At 31.9% G+C, this 13,551-nt stretch overlaps 1 protein-coding gene and 1 long non-coding RNA gene across 2 annotated transcripts; both read right to left on the bottom strand.

Annotated features, from left to right (window-relative positions):
- Positions 1–4,070: 4,070 nt before the first annotated feature.
- LOC132715311 (uncharacterized) lies at positions 4,071–6,441 on the bottom strand. Its single transcript, XR_009623664.1, has 2 exons — positions 6,255–6,441; positions 4,071–4,522 (listed from the first exon to the last, which is right to left on the bottom strand). It is a non-coding gene; the product is annotated as an uncharacterized LOC132715311 (long non-coding RNA).
- Positions 6,442–6,878: 437 nt separating this feature from the next.
- On the bottom strand, positions 6,879–10,343 carry LOC132715310 (sulfotransferase 4A1-like). Its single transcript, XM_060698304.1, has 5 exons — positions 10,014–10,343; positions 8,870–8,998; positions 8,048–8,145; positions 7,437–7,566; positions 6,879–7,015 (listed from the first exon to the last, which is right to left on the bottom strand). The coding sequence occupies exons 1-5, from the start codon at positions 10,171–10,173 to the stop codon at positions 6,891–6,893; spliced, it is 642 nt and encodes a 213-aa protein (XP_060554287.1). The 5' UTR covers positions 10,174–10,343; the 3' UTR covers positions 6,879–6,890.
- Positions 10,344–13,551: the final 3,208 nt, after the last annotated feature.

Here is a 13,551-nt window from a genome sequence, read left to right as displayed (position 1 = left end):
TGCGTATTTTATTAGTCACATGACTTCATCCAGGATAACATTGCAGCTGTTTCTTCACAAAATTTAGCTCACAAGTTACGCATTTAAACAGGAGGGTATAGGCAAAATAAAACTGAAATAAATGACACATAAAGGTTAAAGATTTGTAGTTTGTTCAATCTAATTTCCCTTTGAAAACAAAGTTAACCTGTTTATAGTACTTTCTCAGAGAACTGTGCGGACAGGACACTTAGTAGGCATCAAAATTGTGACATTTTTCGGTCAAAAATTAAACAGTTGAGTAGGAAGAACAATGTATAATGACACAGGTCAGTGGTATATTTTGTGAATTTGACAAAATGAAGGAGACTAGTAGAGAAAAAAATGTTTGATACTTTGCTTGAAACAACTCTTATCGACCAAGCAAGTTCAGTCACAGAACAGTGAATGAAAGAGAAAATGATGGGTAGTCAGTAATCAACGAATAATGGACGAATACAAGGTGACGTCACATTTCCTATATTGCAATAGTTAATAGCCAAATCAAATTTTGTTATATTTGAAAAATTACTAAACAATGAGGTTATTGTTAAAGTATTACTGAATCAATTCATTCTTCTAACCAAACCTGTGTTTTTTACCACAAACATGTTCTGACTGAATTAATTCATTCTTCTAACCGCACATGTATGTATGTATTCTAGGCTTAATGAGGGTCCATCCGCCCTTTCAGGCAATGAGAGTACGGACCCCGGACATGTCAACATTCATTTCCTAAAATGTTACTATCAACCAAAAGGTGACCAATAAATTTTAAATTCAATAATTCACTGAATTATACTAAATATATATACAAGTCGATTTTTGTGATGATACAATGTTGATGCACGGGAGGCCAATGAGACCATTAGATTCTATATGCATCATGGAGAAAAATAAATGATGAGCTTGACTGACTGATAAGATTATGTAACTGACACATATTTGCGTATGCACGACCGATATGCACGAGCATTCTTTCCAGGTTTTTGCAGGCGAATTTGGAATGATATTTTAGCCAAACATTGGTCTCTTTTTCAATTTGTTATTACCACATTTCAAGCAGTTGTGTTTATTTTGAAACGTTCAATGTTTATACTTATAAATTGATAATGTGAGATACATGTACACAAAGACAGCTTTATTGTTGACAATAAAGTAATAAATTTAATCTATCTATCATACAATTTCGTATGTGAAATACATACACTTAACAAAAACATCTTACAAAAATATGTTTGCAGATGAGTTAGTGAATTGGTTAGTAAAGCACTTGAAACGATAAATATGTTTCCTATTATATACAAAGATAGTATTGAAAGAAGGTTGTTAGGAACAAAAAAAACAATTATAGAATTATAAACAATACTTGAACTATAATCTGAAGATACTATAACATGAACACGCACATACTTCTAACATTAACTTGATGAGTCAAGTTTATAGGTGTTGTTGTTGTTGTTGTTGTTGTTGTTGTTGTTGTTGTTGTTGCTGCTGCTGCTGTTTTTGTTGCTGCTGCTGTCGGTGCTGAAATTGTTGTTGTTGTTGTTGTTGTTGTTGTTGTTGTTGTTGTTGTTGTTGCTACTATTGTTGCTGTTGATCTTGTTATGGTTGTTGTTGTTGTATTGTTGTTTTTGTTGTTGTTATGGTTGTTGTCGTCGTTGCTGCTATTGCTGCTACTGCTATTCCTGCTTTTTACTACTATTGTTGTTGTTGTTGTTGTTGTCATTTTCGCCGCTATTGTTGTCGTCGTCTTGTTGGGTTGCTTGTTAGGCTTGTTAAAAAAAAAATTATTAGCATGGAGTTTCGCTAAATATAAAGTAAGGATTGTGTTATAGTATATGACAAAGCCACATTTTTTTTAAATTTCAGTTAGTAAACCATCAGTTTGATGTACATGTACCATCAGCCATTAAAAAGTACTTAAGTTCAAATCTTTAAATGAGACAATTTTTCATGGTTGCTCCTGCAATGCATACATGTAGCTGTAACCTTTAAGGAATCTCGACATCTAATATATACAGAGATGATGTGTTACAAAAAAGTATAATAAAGAAACTAAAAATCATAAGTTCACACTGCTATACGACTTTCAGCAGCATATTTAAATATAGAAGGTATAAAATAATTGCACTAACAGGAAACTTACCAGTTGTTAGGGTAATATGGCACGAGATTTGCTTATTATATTTAGTTTCTTTCAGCGTTTTTGAACTTTTAATTTTAAGAATTCAAACATTTCTGTGGTGGTACGATATATTCTACTTAAGAATTAGTTATAATTGGTGGTTCGAGTTATATAAAGAAAAAAAAAGACAATATTAACAATGTGGTCAAAGACCGGTTACTCACGGCTATACTCTAAAAAAGAGTCAGTTTTGATTGATGTCCCTTTGTCCATAAATAATTTTGAGTAAAATCGTCAATGACTTTGAATTAGAATAGATGTATTGCTTAGCAAGAGAGAAAGATTATTTTTTTAAAGTTTTTTTCTTCATTAAGTAAGTTTCCTCTTTTTTAAAGTAAGTTTCTTTCTTTTCTTTTAAATTATTTCTTTTCTTTTCTTTCTTTCTTTCTTTCTTTCTTTCTACATGTCGTAGGCTGGCGAACACTGAGGTTTTGTTTGTCACGCTTCAAAGAATGGTCGGCTACTCTATCTTAATTCTTTTATTACACTAAATAAACCTACAATTGTCGTGTTTTATTTAGTAGCCGATTAACCTTAGCGTGACCTGGCACAATATCGGGTATTTTCATCTAAGTCACATTGTTTATAATCGATTTCTGGTTGTTGTAAATAATTGATTTAGATATTCATATAACTGCGTTTCTTTCGTTTCAAAAATTTTCATAATTCGTTATCCGATTTTACATATGTTTAGTAATTAATATTAATCATTATTACAAATGAATTATCTGTAAACATTGATTCTATACATGAAGCGGATTAATTATATGAATATATGAATACTGAACAAGAGTGTCCGGAAGTGAAAATACATGTTTATTAAAGACAGGGTCATATCGTTTGGGATATATATCTAAACCATTCCATTATGGTAATAAAATAATTTTAAGTAGTTCTAAGGACTCTGACCTTATCATAGAAAATGTGACATTTTAGACAATGAGGACGTTGGGCCTATTAAACAATGCAAAGGTTTTTTAAATGAAACTAATATTTAATATTAACAAGGTAGATATGCTGTGTGAACCAACAGATGCGTACGATCTCGAGCATCTTCGATATGGTGCATGCATCAGTTGGAATAGTTATCGTTATTCTCTCAAGGAAAAAAGTATTAACTAAAATAATGCCTGAAGATTCTACTGGAACTTATTTGGAACGCGAACGGTACAAGTTGGATAGGCAGCTTGATTATTATAAAAATGGACAATTTAAAAACGACATGGACAATAAATTGAGGGAGTGTTAAGAGAGTTAATAAAAATAGAATCAAAAAGATTTTTGTAATCATTGGAAAAAAAAATCAGGCTATAGAATCACTTTTGATATACTCTTCCTTCCATACATTCTTGTAGAGCATATTAGTTTTGTAAATACAGAATTTATTTAGTTCGATTTTGTAAGAAGATATAAGCTTATAGGCACCCTCTTTAATCGGTTCTTGGAACCAACCGGTGCTGAGCAATGAGCGTAAAGTTTCCTGCTGAAAGAAACAACGGGTCGCCTCTGAAGAGATTTGAACCCAGGAATCCTTAGATTACCAGTCCTATCGTTTAACACTCGGTCATGCGGCGGAATATTGATATTATAATTAAACCATCCTTAAAAGGTTTTATAAAATGTTGGATTTGCATTTTTATTGAGCAAAATTACCAAAAAAAAAAGAAATGTCTATGGAGCTCCTTCTTTTGTTTCTTATGTTGAGCTAATATACATAGTGTACGGAAAATCAACCACTTAACGACTTATATTATTTAAACATCTGTATTTGTTACTTCGTAAATTTATGATTAACGTCTGGATCACTTATGATAAAAATATAGAAAAACAAATGTATGTTGAAGTATATTAAAATAGCACAAAATATGATTTTCAATTTATTTGATTTTATATTTCTAAATAATCTATATATAATTATCTTTCTGTTTGATCTATGTGAGCAACTCAAATTTTATGATTTTAGGTTTTTGGACTTCAGTGGAGTTCCTTTAATTTTTAATAATGCGGATGGCACATGTGTGAATTTAGCATAAAACATAATTTAACAGTTTGGTATTTCACGTTTTATTCTGTCAACTTATTTTCAGGTGCAACTTTGTCCACATACACATTTAATATCGACCAATCTTTCTTCCGCCCAAACCTGTTTTTCCATACTATGTCCTTTCTTTTATTCCCTCAGTGAAGTTTGAACTATATATAACTTTGTCTATGTCATAACTATTTCAAGACCAGAACCCTTTAACTGTTGAATCATTGTGTCTACTTTCTCACTTTGTTCAGTTGTAAGTATTTCATGCCAGGTACCCGGCTTTCCTGAAGAAAGATGCAAAGACAAAGTAAGTTCAACTTAATAACACAAATAATATAATGTATATTGTGTAATTTAAATAGATTTTGGTGCCATAGAAATATTGTTATTGTAGGAGTATCTTGAGCTGGAACTTGTATTTGTTTGGAGTAGACGTTACTTAGCTAGGATCTCAAAAGATGCGCATGCGCTGAGTGTGACCCGTTCTTGTAAAGTCTATGAGAGCTAAATATAAGTAAGTAATTAACATCCTCTTGTTCGTAATAAACATTTTATATTTTAAGAAGGAAAATACAGCAATATCTCTGGCAGAGTCAATAAACATTACATTACAATAAAAGCAATAATCCTTCTCAAAATGTAATACTTCACTTTATAACTTTAAAGATATACTATATATGCTCAATCTTGGTATTTGAAAATACTGATAATAAAATTATTGCCACACGGTCCCTTTGTAAATATAAAATAAACATGTTTTGATTTTACATCTGCAGATATGTCATATTTTAAACTCTACACACTATAGATTCACAAATTGGCAGTTGTTGTTGTTTTTTTAATAAAGGAACAACTTTACTTGATCCGTTATAGAAATGCAGCTTCACATGCATAGTTTGTACATTCTGTTACACAAATTATACATATTGAGTAAGTAATAGAAAGAGCACCGAAACACGAGGCTATCTGATTTGTACGAGGGGACGTAGCCCCCCCCCCCGGGTATAATTCAGATTGCCGAGTGTTTTGGTGTTCTCATAGTCCAACATAAAAACACGTTCCCTGTTGTCACAATATGAAACCGCAGAAAAAAGTAACCAATGAACGACATCTAAGTATGATATTTCTGTCGTTTTTTCTTTCTCTGTCGTCACAATAAGTAAACCCCAGCAAAAATGGGCCAATCAATGGGCATGCTCTTTAGTGCAGGTAACTAATATCTGCACTCCAGTTTACGCACTGTGCATGTATATGTATATACGATTTAACTATGACATATTTTCAACAGAAAGGTCGTCCCCAAACTATGAACAAGAATTCCATAGATTGCATTACATTTCCGCGAAAAAAAATTATTCCAAGAATGTCTTTAACGTGTCTAGAGCAACATTTCTCCGCAACAATTAAATTCTTTGTTTGCTCTGCAAATGTTAACTTTGATTGTCAGAAATTCAGGTTTCATAATAAAATAAAAGAAATAAATGAAAGTAAACCTAATGAACATAATCTAATGGATTTGCCCATATCTGAATTTGGAACAGTCCATTTGAGGTGTATAGGATTTCATATAAAATTTTGCTTAGTTGGTCGTTTTGTTTGTGATAATATGGCGACTTTCCAGCTTTACTAGTGGAAGAAGACCCCATGCGACCTTCCGTGCTTTATTTCAGTCCCGAACCGGCACCTGAGTAGAACTACAGACATTCCGTAAGCTAGCTGGATCACTTCCTCACATTTTCGAATCAAAAATAACTGCTTTTAGGATTCGAACTCCGCAGCGGTGAGGGGCAAATTGTTTAAAGTCAACGACCTTAACAACTCGGCCACGGACACATTGCATATAAAAATTGTAGGGACTAGTCTGATTGCATAGATTTGTAGGCTAAATCTATACAGGTGACAAAGGCTAATCACATTTTTGTGTGCGCAATGGGGTAATGGTTATAAAATGTTTTTCTCTGGAATTTAACAATAATTATTATTTCAATTTTAAATTTGTAAAACGTTTAAGCAAACCTTTATTGATATGTTTTCTGGCTATGTGTGTGTGAACAAAATCCATATCCTCATAGTATTTTAAATTCACCATTGGATTGTCCCTCATATTGTCCACGTGACAATGTTCCGTGATCTTCTGAACATTCTCGTCGCTTAGTTTTTTACCAAGAAAGTCAGCAATACGTCTAATAGTTTGGGATTTGTCCTGAAAGAATGGTTAGATGGTTCTGCTATAAATACTTTTTGTTATATTTTTGGTACATTAAACAATGAATGTTCACAAAGAAAACAAGTGTGTTGTACAGTAAGTCCTTCTTATTGTTGATTATGTCATTGACCTTCCTTTTAACAATCTGGTAAATAATTAAATGTTGTTTCAGCAAGTTTGTAAGTAATATAAGCTCACACTAGACGTATGTTGTAAGTTTTATAAGCTCAGTGAAAAACATCATAGAAATCAGTAATATTTTTGTCGTAACTAAGTACCAAAAAACTGATGAAATGTTACTTCAACTTATGCACAAAGCTAATGCTTTATCTGTGGCACCTAGGCTAGACTTTGAAACGTATCTAAGATTTAGCGATAGTAAAGCGTCATTTAGCGATTAAAAAAATTACTGGCGTTATATTGATGGAAAAATATAATATTATAGATTAAATAATGAAAAAGGCGAATCGGATTACCGCTACAATATCTTCGAATCTCAAAAACAATACATTCTTATCATTTCTTCTTTCCCAGTATTCCAGCAGGTGCCTTGGCCAGGGACAGGCGTATTCTATGAAATGGATCATATGTCTTTAAATTAATTTACTTGCGATTACAAATGCAAACCTGATTGATAAGTTAGCCATGAAAGATTTAAGTATAACTTTCAGATAATAATCACAGGCTATTGTAATGTATAAAATAAATGGCAAAAGTTATCAAACAATGTTGATTAAGTTCCGTTACCCCTTTTTATGTGTGTTCGTTAAATGAACATTTCCCGTAATTCTGGATTCTTGAGTACTTGAATTATTTTATTGAATGAAACACCATATGCAAAGATAGGATAAATGCATGACCTTTTAGTCGTGTGATATATGTGTGCATATTACTAGTATTGGTGGCAACAAAGTAATCATATTATTTAATAAGTTATATCCATTCAATCAGCTTTGAATCAATCAATAATTATCAAATATACACACATGTACCTGTTCCATTGACGATGTTGTTCAAACATTTATCTAATGTGTTATCTCGTTCTCCAGCAAAGCCCACCCACTCAATCCATCGAAAATATGATATAATTACGTCCTTTGGATTTCTGCATACGTATATAATCTGAAGAATATAAAAATATTCTATTTACAACTTTACCGGAGACTCTCTTTTTAGCAAAGTGATGTCTAAATTGGCAACGGGAATATAAAAAATGAGCGAAATATGACGTTAGTGGCGGACCAGCCGATTGGTTAACGCGTAAGACTTGACGTTAGTGACAAGCCGTTGTTTCCTTAAGAAGAAACGTTTCCCTTATTGCTTTGATCTGGTTGGTCTGAGGGACGGATTCAAGTCGGTGGTTCTTCTCAGGTGCCCATTCGTGCCTGACATTTTGCTCAGAGGGGCATTCCTCCACAAGTTAAGCTGGAAAGTCCCACTATGGTCTTTACAGTGTTCGTGCGACGTAAAACCCAAACCAAAGAATTAACCATACCGAATACAGGACCAGCTATCGAGACAACGTACGTTATCAAGATACAGGTAAATCTTGTAACCTGTGACAAATAAAACTAAAGTGCTATTGTGATCGAATTCAATTTACCCTGCCTTTTCCTTCTTTAAGTTGTTTCGGTAAAAGTGAATAGTGAAGGTGTGATTTAATCATGCGAGGAGATTTTCTCTGTTCAATATCTCTTAGTCCTACAATTGAAATGTTAACAAAAGTTAAATCATCTAGGTAACAGTGAATAGTGAAGTTGTGTTTTTTATACATTATGGCAGATGATTACTTCTAGTCAAGGTATCTGAGAGTTACACGACAAACCGACAAAGAAACTGATAACATACCTAACGGGTTACAAAAACAAAGGAAACGATAACAAAGGTTAACGATGATATCAGTTCATAAACTATGTATCTTTGTATTGAAAGTGCAATAACCTTTTTAACCTTTTAGATGGCAACTACTAAGTCCAATTTATATATAAGCAGAGTATAAGACTATATAGCCTACATTTCAATTATCGAGATATACATATCAATTGTTTTTCTGGTCTGAATTTATGTCAAATTTATAATTTTGTTATCTTTATATATTTCTAACTTGCAAACGTTTTGTTTTCAGGTATTATCAATTTAGCTCTATTTCCCGCCTCCCTTCCCAGAGTCCAATAAATCTATATCAAGCCTATTTTACTCCATCTACGCTCGTTTTATTTTCGATTCCATTATTCCTGATTAGATATATATTGTATTCAAAATAAAGGAAGTTAAATGATAAAAACTGGTGGTGTGGTGGTGTGGATTAAAGAAGTCATTATACATTATTGAATAGAAAACTTTTTTTTTCAAAACTCGGACACACGAGCAAAAGCTATATTGGACTCGGCTTAACTAACCTGACAATATGACGAATAATTGTTACCTTTAAAGTACGGAAACCTCTCGTCGTGAAGTTCAGCTTGTGGAAATCTGGAATCTAGGTGTACTGTGTTTGCCGTTTCAAAATCTAAAGTTTGTACGAGGTAAACCATCTCTTGTGTTAAGGTAGTTCCTATGAAGAACAGAAAGTAATTTCTTAGCAGTGTGCTTTACATTGCATTAAACGTATGTGTATCAAATACACTAAGAAAGTCCCTGTCACATAATCCGCGCATGCCCTTAACATCAATTGTTTTTGTTTGTTGTTGTTTTTTGTGTTTTTTAATTGAAAAGTGTTCATAAGATATATATAATTTAAGAACAAAATGCTTATCTCAAACTGATTCAGTAAAAAACAAAAGCTGACATAAATATAAAGCAACTTATTTCATCTTAGAAATCATATTATATATTTATTACTAACTAGTATATCCCATTAATAACAATCAAATATTAAAAAGCTATTGAATATGGAATATATCTGTTGGTATGTGCTTGAAGCAAATAATATCTATATATCAATAATTGTTATTAGTTCACCTTATAAAATATAACAAATGAATTGTCAGCGTTTGAAATACAAATGTACTTAATGTTCAAATAGAAAACATGACTGAATTAAATCCTATCAATTTAGCCTCGTTTCCATTTCTAGAGTCATTAAATCCATATCAAATGCATATCATAAACAATACAGTTGCGTTTTCATTTCCAGAGTCCAAATATCTATATTAGATGCATTTCGTACCTCATATAGCCTCGTTTTCATTTTCAGAGTCCAAAATATCTACATCAAATACATATTGTACTCATTTTAGCCTCGTTTTCTTTATCTGGGCCTAAAAATCATATATATTTCTTATTGTACTTGAAGTAAGAAATTTTTTTCAAGCTTCGTCAAAAATGAAAAAAAATGGTGATGTGAAAAATATTGGTCATTACACATTGTTGAGAACAATACTGACGTTACACAGTTGCAAAATATATATATATCGGACTCGACGAACGTCTGATATAAAGTTTACATCTTGAACAATGCAAATTATAACCTCATCTTTGAATTGAAACTAGAAAATATTACACAAAGTACTTACCAGATATTACACAGAAAACAATAAATAAAAATTAAAGCAACAAATGAATCAAACCTGATCTCGGGAAGGTACAGACCCATATATCATCGTCTCTTGTTTCCATTTCTTCAATTTCATCTACCTGATGATTGGCATCTTTAAACGTAACTACTCCTTTATAAATTCTTAAACCGAACTTCTGCAAGCGTTCCTCTTCTTCTACTTCTTGTGACATGTTTAACTTTTGGAAAATAATTATCTAGATAATTGAAATCACTTTAGAACACTGTTAACATTGAAATCCCTATACAGTCTTTTTATTTCATAGTTGTAGCTTTTCTTTTAAATAGGTCAGGTTTAAACTCTCATCGCTTCAAGATGTTTATATACTATATGATGGTTTTCTCTTACACTCTTGATGTTATATGTAAATGTTGGTGCGCAAACAAATAGGACTTTTAAACGTACCGTGTGCTAATGTAAAAGATTAATAAATATGTAACATATGATAAGCTGTTGATGTATAAAAATATACTCATTAACAAACACCGTATTACTACATTGCATTTATGTAGGCATGGCTTAACAACAGTGTAAGTTATTTTTAAATATTCTGCCGATATTTATATAAAACATTGTGATTTCTCATTAACAATATTAAATCAACAAGTTAAAATTGTCGCAAATACTAATATTATTTAATTTAAAAAGTTTTGAAAGTTGTTGTCAATATTAAATGATAAATTACAAAGAATAAAAATGATACAATGTAATTTAATTCCCAAACAAAGAAATTTAGTTGTATTTGACAAGAGCTAAATTAGAAATAGTCAAACAAATGATTCGAAAATAATGCGGCGCACATCAGATTTAATTACTCTTAGATTAACGTTTTCTTCATAATGGGTGGTTTTCAATCTTCCGGTAAGCCAGTGCAATCTGCAAGTCATTACTGAATATTAAACACTCTCAATACAACCCTTTTTAATAATTATTTTGTGTTATTGCTGATATAATTGAGTTAAAAACAGGCAATTTATAAGGGAATACTAAACCGACATTTAATTGAAAGGAGTTGGTTGGGCGTGATTAAAAAATTTACGATTAAGATAATTTTAAAAATACATTTATAATTTTTTAGCATAAATTATTCAAAAGAGTTATTATTATTATTATTATCATCATCATCATCATCATCATCATCATCATCATCATCATTATTATTTTGATTATCATTTTTATTTTTTTTATTATAATTATTATTAAAAACTAAATTATACATAAAAAAATGATCCCCTTAAAAGTGCATTCAAATGTACAATTCACTCCAAGTTTTAAGTCAAAATTTAAGTTTCAATCAAAAATGATCTAAACGTTCTCGTAATGTTATGCGCATATTAACAAGTGTTGATCTGTGAAATTATTCAAAGCCCCATTATATCATAATATTTTAATGTATCGTGTATCAACATTGAGATTTGAGAAGTCAAGCATATAGTAGGCAAGAAGATGATGCTAAAACTAATGAATGTTCAATAGCGCGAGGTAATGTATACGAAATTCATTTTGTCATATTGTATTTGTGCAACGATGTGGGCAAGAACACTTGCGATGATATCTGATTAAATTTAGGTATCATTTAACATTAAGGTATTTCAACACACTTGGACTAGATTCTTAAATTTAAAGAAATGTTAAAGATGTTTGACAGTGTATAACAACGGTGTATTTCAAAAGAGAAGATACTAATTTTAATTATGAAGTGAATGAAGGAACATATACAGATTCGTGGTTGTTTCGTTTAAGTCTTTGCTGAAATGTATATTAAATTTACACGAAATAGCAATGTGAGTCTTAGGTCGGTTAACATCATGAACTGAACAAAACCAAAATAGTTTACCTTATTGTTTTATTGTAAAAACAAATTGAATTTTATTTTAAAAAGTTTATTGCTACTTTTTAAACCTCCTGCTGACCTTTTTAATTTACCATTAAATTTACGTATTATACACAATTACTATAAAACAATATGTTTTCGCCCATCACAATTCGTGTATAATAATATGTTGATCTACCTTAAAGAAAATAACTTTGTAAAAGTAGGCACACGTGAATATCACAATGATCAAGTTGAATAGTTTAACAAGGAAAATTTAGATAGTCCAATGAAAAGCGTTGATGTTGAAGATGGATTAACGACTTACAGGGCGTAATATTATGATAGCTAATGGACTGCACATGTAGATGATTTTCGGAAGCCTGTCTTAATTAATACCACTATTAATGATATTATGGATTGATTATTTACAACGCGCATTATAGTGGTAAAAAAAGTTGAATAAAATTCAAACAAATATCAAAACGTATAAATATGATATCTTCACATGGTGAGGTTAGTGGGAGAAAATCTATAACAAGACGTGTAACAGAAGGAACTGCCAATCAACGCATCCGTACAACTTTACATAGAGGAGTTAATGCTGACGTTGGTCAGGATCGCGACCAAGATACTACAGAAGGACTTATTTGTGATCCATGTAAGTCTGAACAAAATATCGTTGGAGCTGACAGATATTGTAACACCTGTAGGGAATACCTTTGTAAAACATGCGTAAGATTCCACAAGAAATTTTCTGCAACCGCGTCCCATTCTCTTCAGACTATAGCAGATACTTCAGATGCCGTAGATTTTGGCGCTGTAAATTCGCCAGAAAATCGTCACCAACGTGTCAAAGAAAAACGATTGTATGATATGGTACCGATTTATTACGATGAAATTAATGTAAAGACGTCATTTGATAGACATAGTTGTAATATAACTGGATGCGGTCTTCTCTCATCCGGAAATCTCGTGTTGTGCGACAACGAAAATGGCGCTCTAAAAATTTTAGATCTCAGCAGCCGACATATTATATCATACGACTTTGAATCTAATCCATGGGATATTACAATTTCAAACGATCAGGAAATAGCTGTTTCTCTTCCACATGAAGAGAAGATTGAGTTATTTACGTTATTTAGTACAGATACAACTCGTGCAAGAAAACGAAGTTTAAAAGTAAACGGTAAATGCATGGGTTTGGAAAGTTTCGGGGATCATCTAGTCATTTCGTATCCATTTAAGATAGAAATTATATCTTTACGAGGTAAGGTTGAAGTAAAGGGTGTTATTGACATCAAATCAAGTACAGTGCCTGAACAGTTTGACCCTGGACCATGGTATTTGGCAGCCAGTTACGTGAACAAGTTTTTATTTGTATCTTGTAGAAATAGCGGTGAGGTTCTTAAGTTAAACATTAGTCGAGAACGGTCTTGTAGACGGGTGAAAGACGAAGATATTATATACCCAGCGGGACTCTGTGTTGTGAATGATTCGGAACTGTTAATATGCAATTGGGATTTAAATGAAATAGAGCTTATCGGAATCGCTAGTGGATCTGGGAAGAAAATTTTACTTGATGAACATGACAGACTCAAACATCCTCAGGCTGTTTGCTATTGTAGCAAGCAAAGGAAGATGTTTGTTAGCAGTTATTGGTTAGGTGGTGACCCAAAATGTTTAAATAATATTAAAGTGTTTCAGTTTTCTCCTAATATGTATATTAAGTCTTCA

This window comes from Ruditapes philippinarum, unplaced genomic scaffold, assembly GCF_026571515.1.
Source record: "Ruditapes philippinarum isolate M1 unplaced genomic scaffold, ASM2657151v2 ctg2979_1_1_1_1, whole genome shotgun sequence".
NCBI lineage: Eukaryota > Metazoa > Mollusca > Bivalvia > Venerida > Veneridae > Ruditapes > Ruditapes philippinarum.
The sequence above is the reverse complement of the archived record's forward strand: the minus strand, read 5'-3'. Positions and strand labels throughout refer to the sequence as shown.

Excerpts from the sequence above, each read along its gene's own strand:
- LOC132715310 (XM_060698304.1), bottom strand. The coding sequence starts at position 10,173 with ATGTCACAAGAAGTAGAAGAAGAGGAACGCTTGCAGAAGTTCGGTTTA. Across the intron at positions 8,146-8,869 it reads GAGGTTTCCGTACTTTAAAG|GACTAAGAGATATTGAACAG; the intron begins GTAACAATTATT and ends TTTCAATTGTAG. Across the intron at positions 7,016-7,436 it reads CAACATCGTCAATGGAACAG|AATACGCCTGTCCCTGGCCA; the intron begins GTACATGTGTGT and ends TCCATTTCATAG.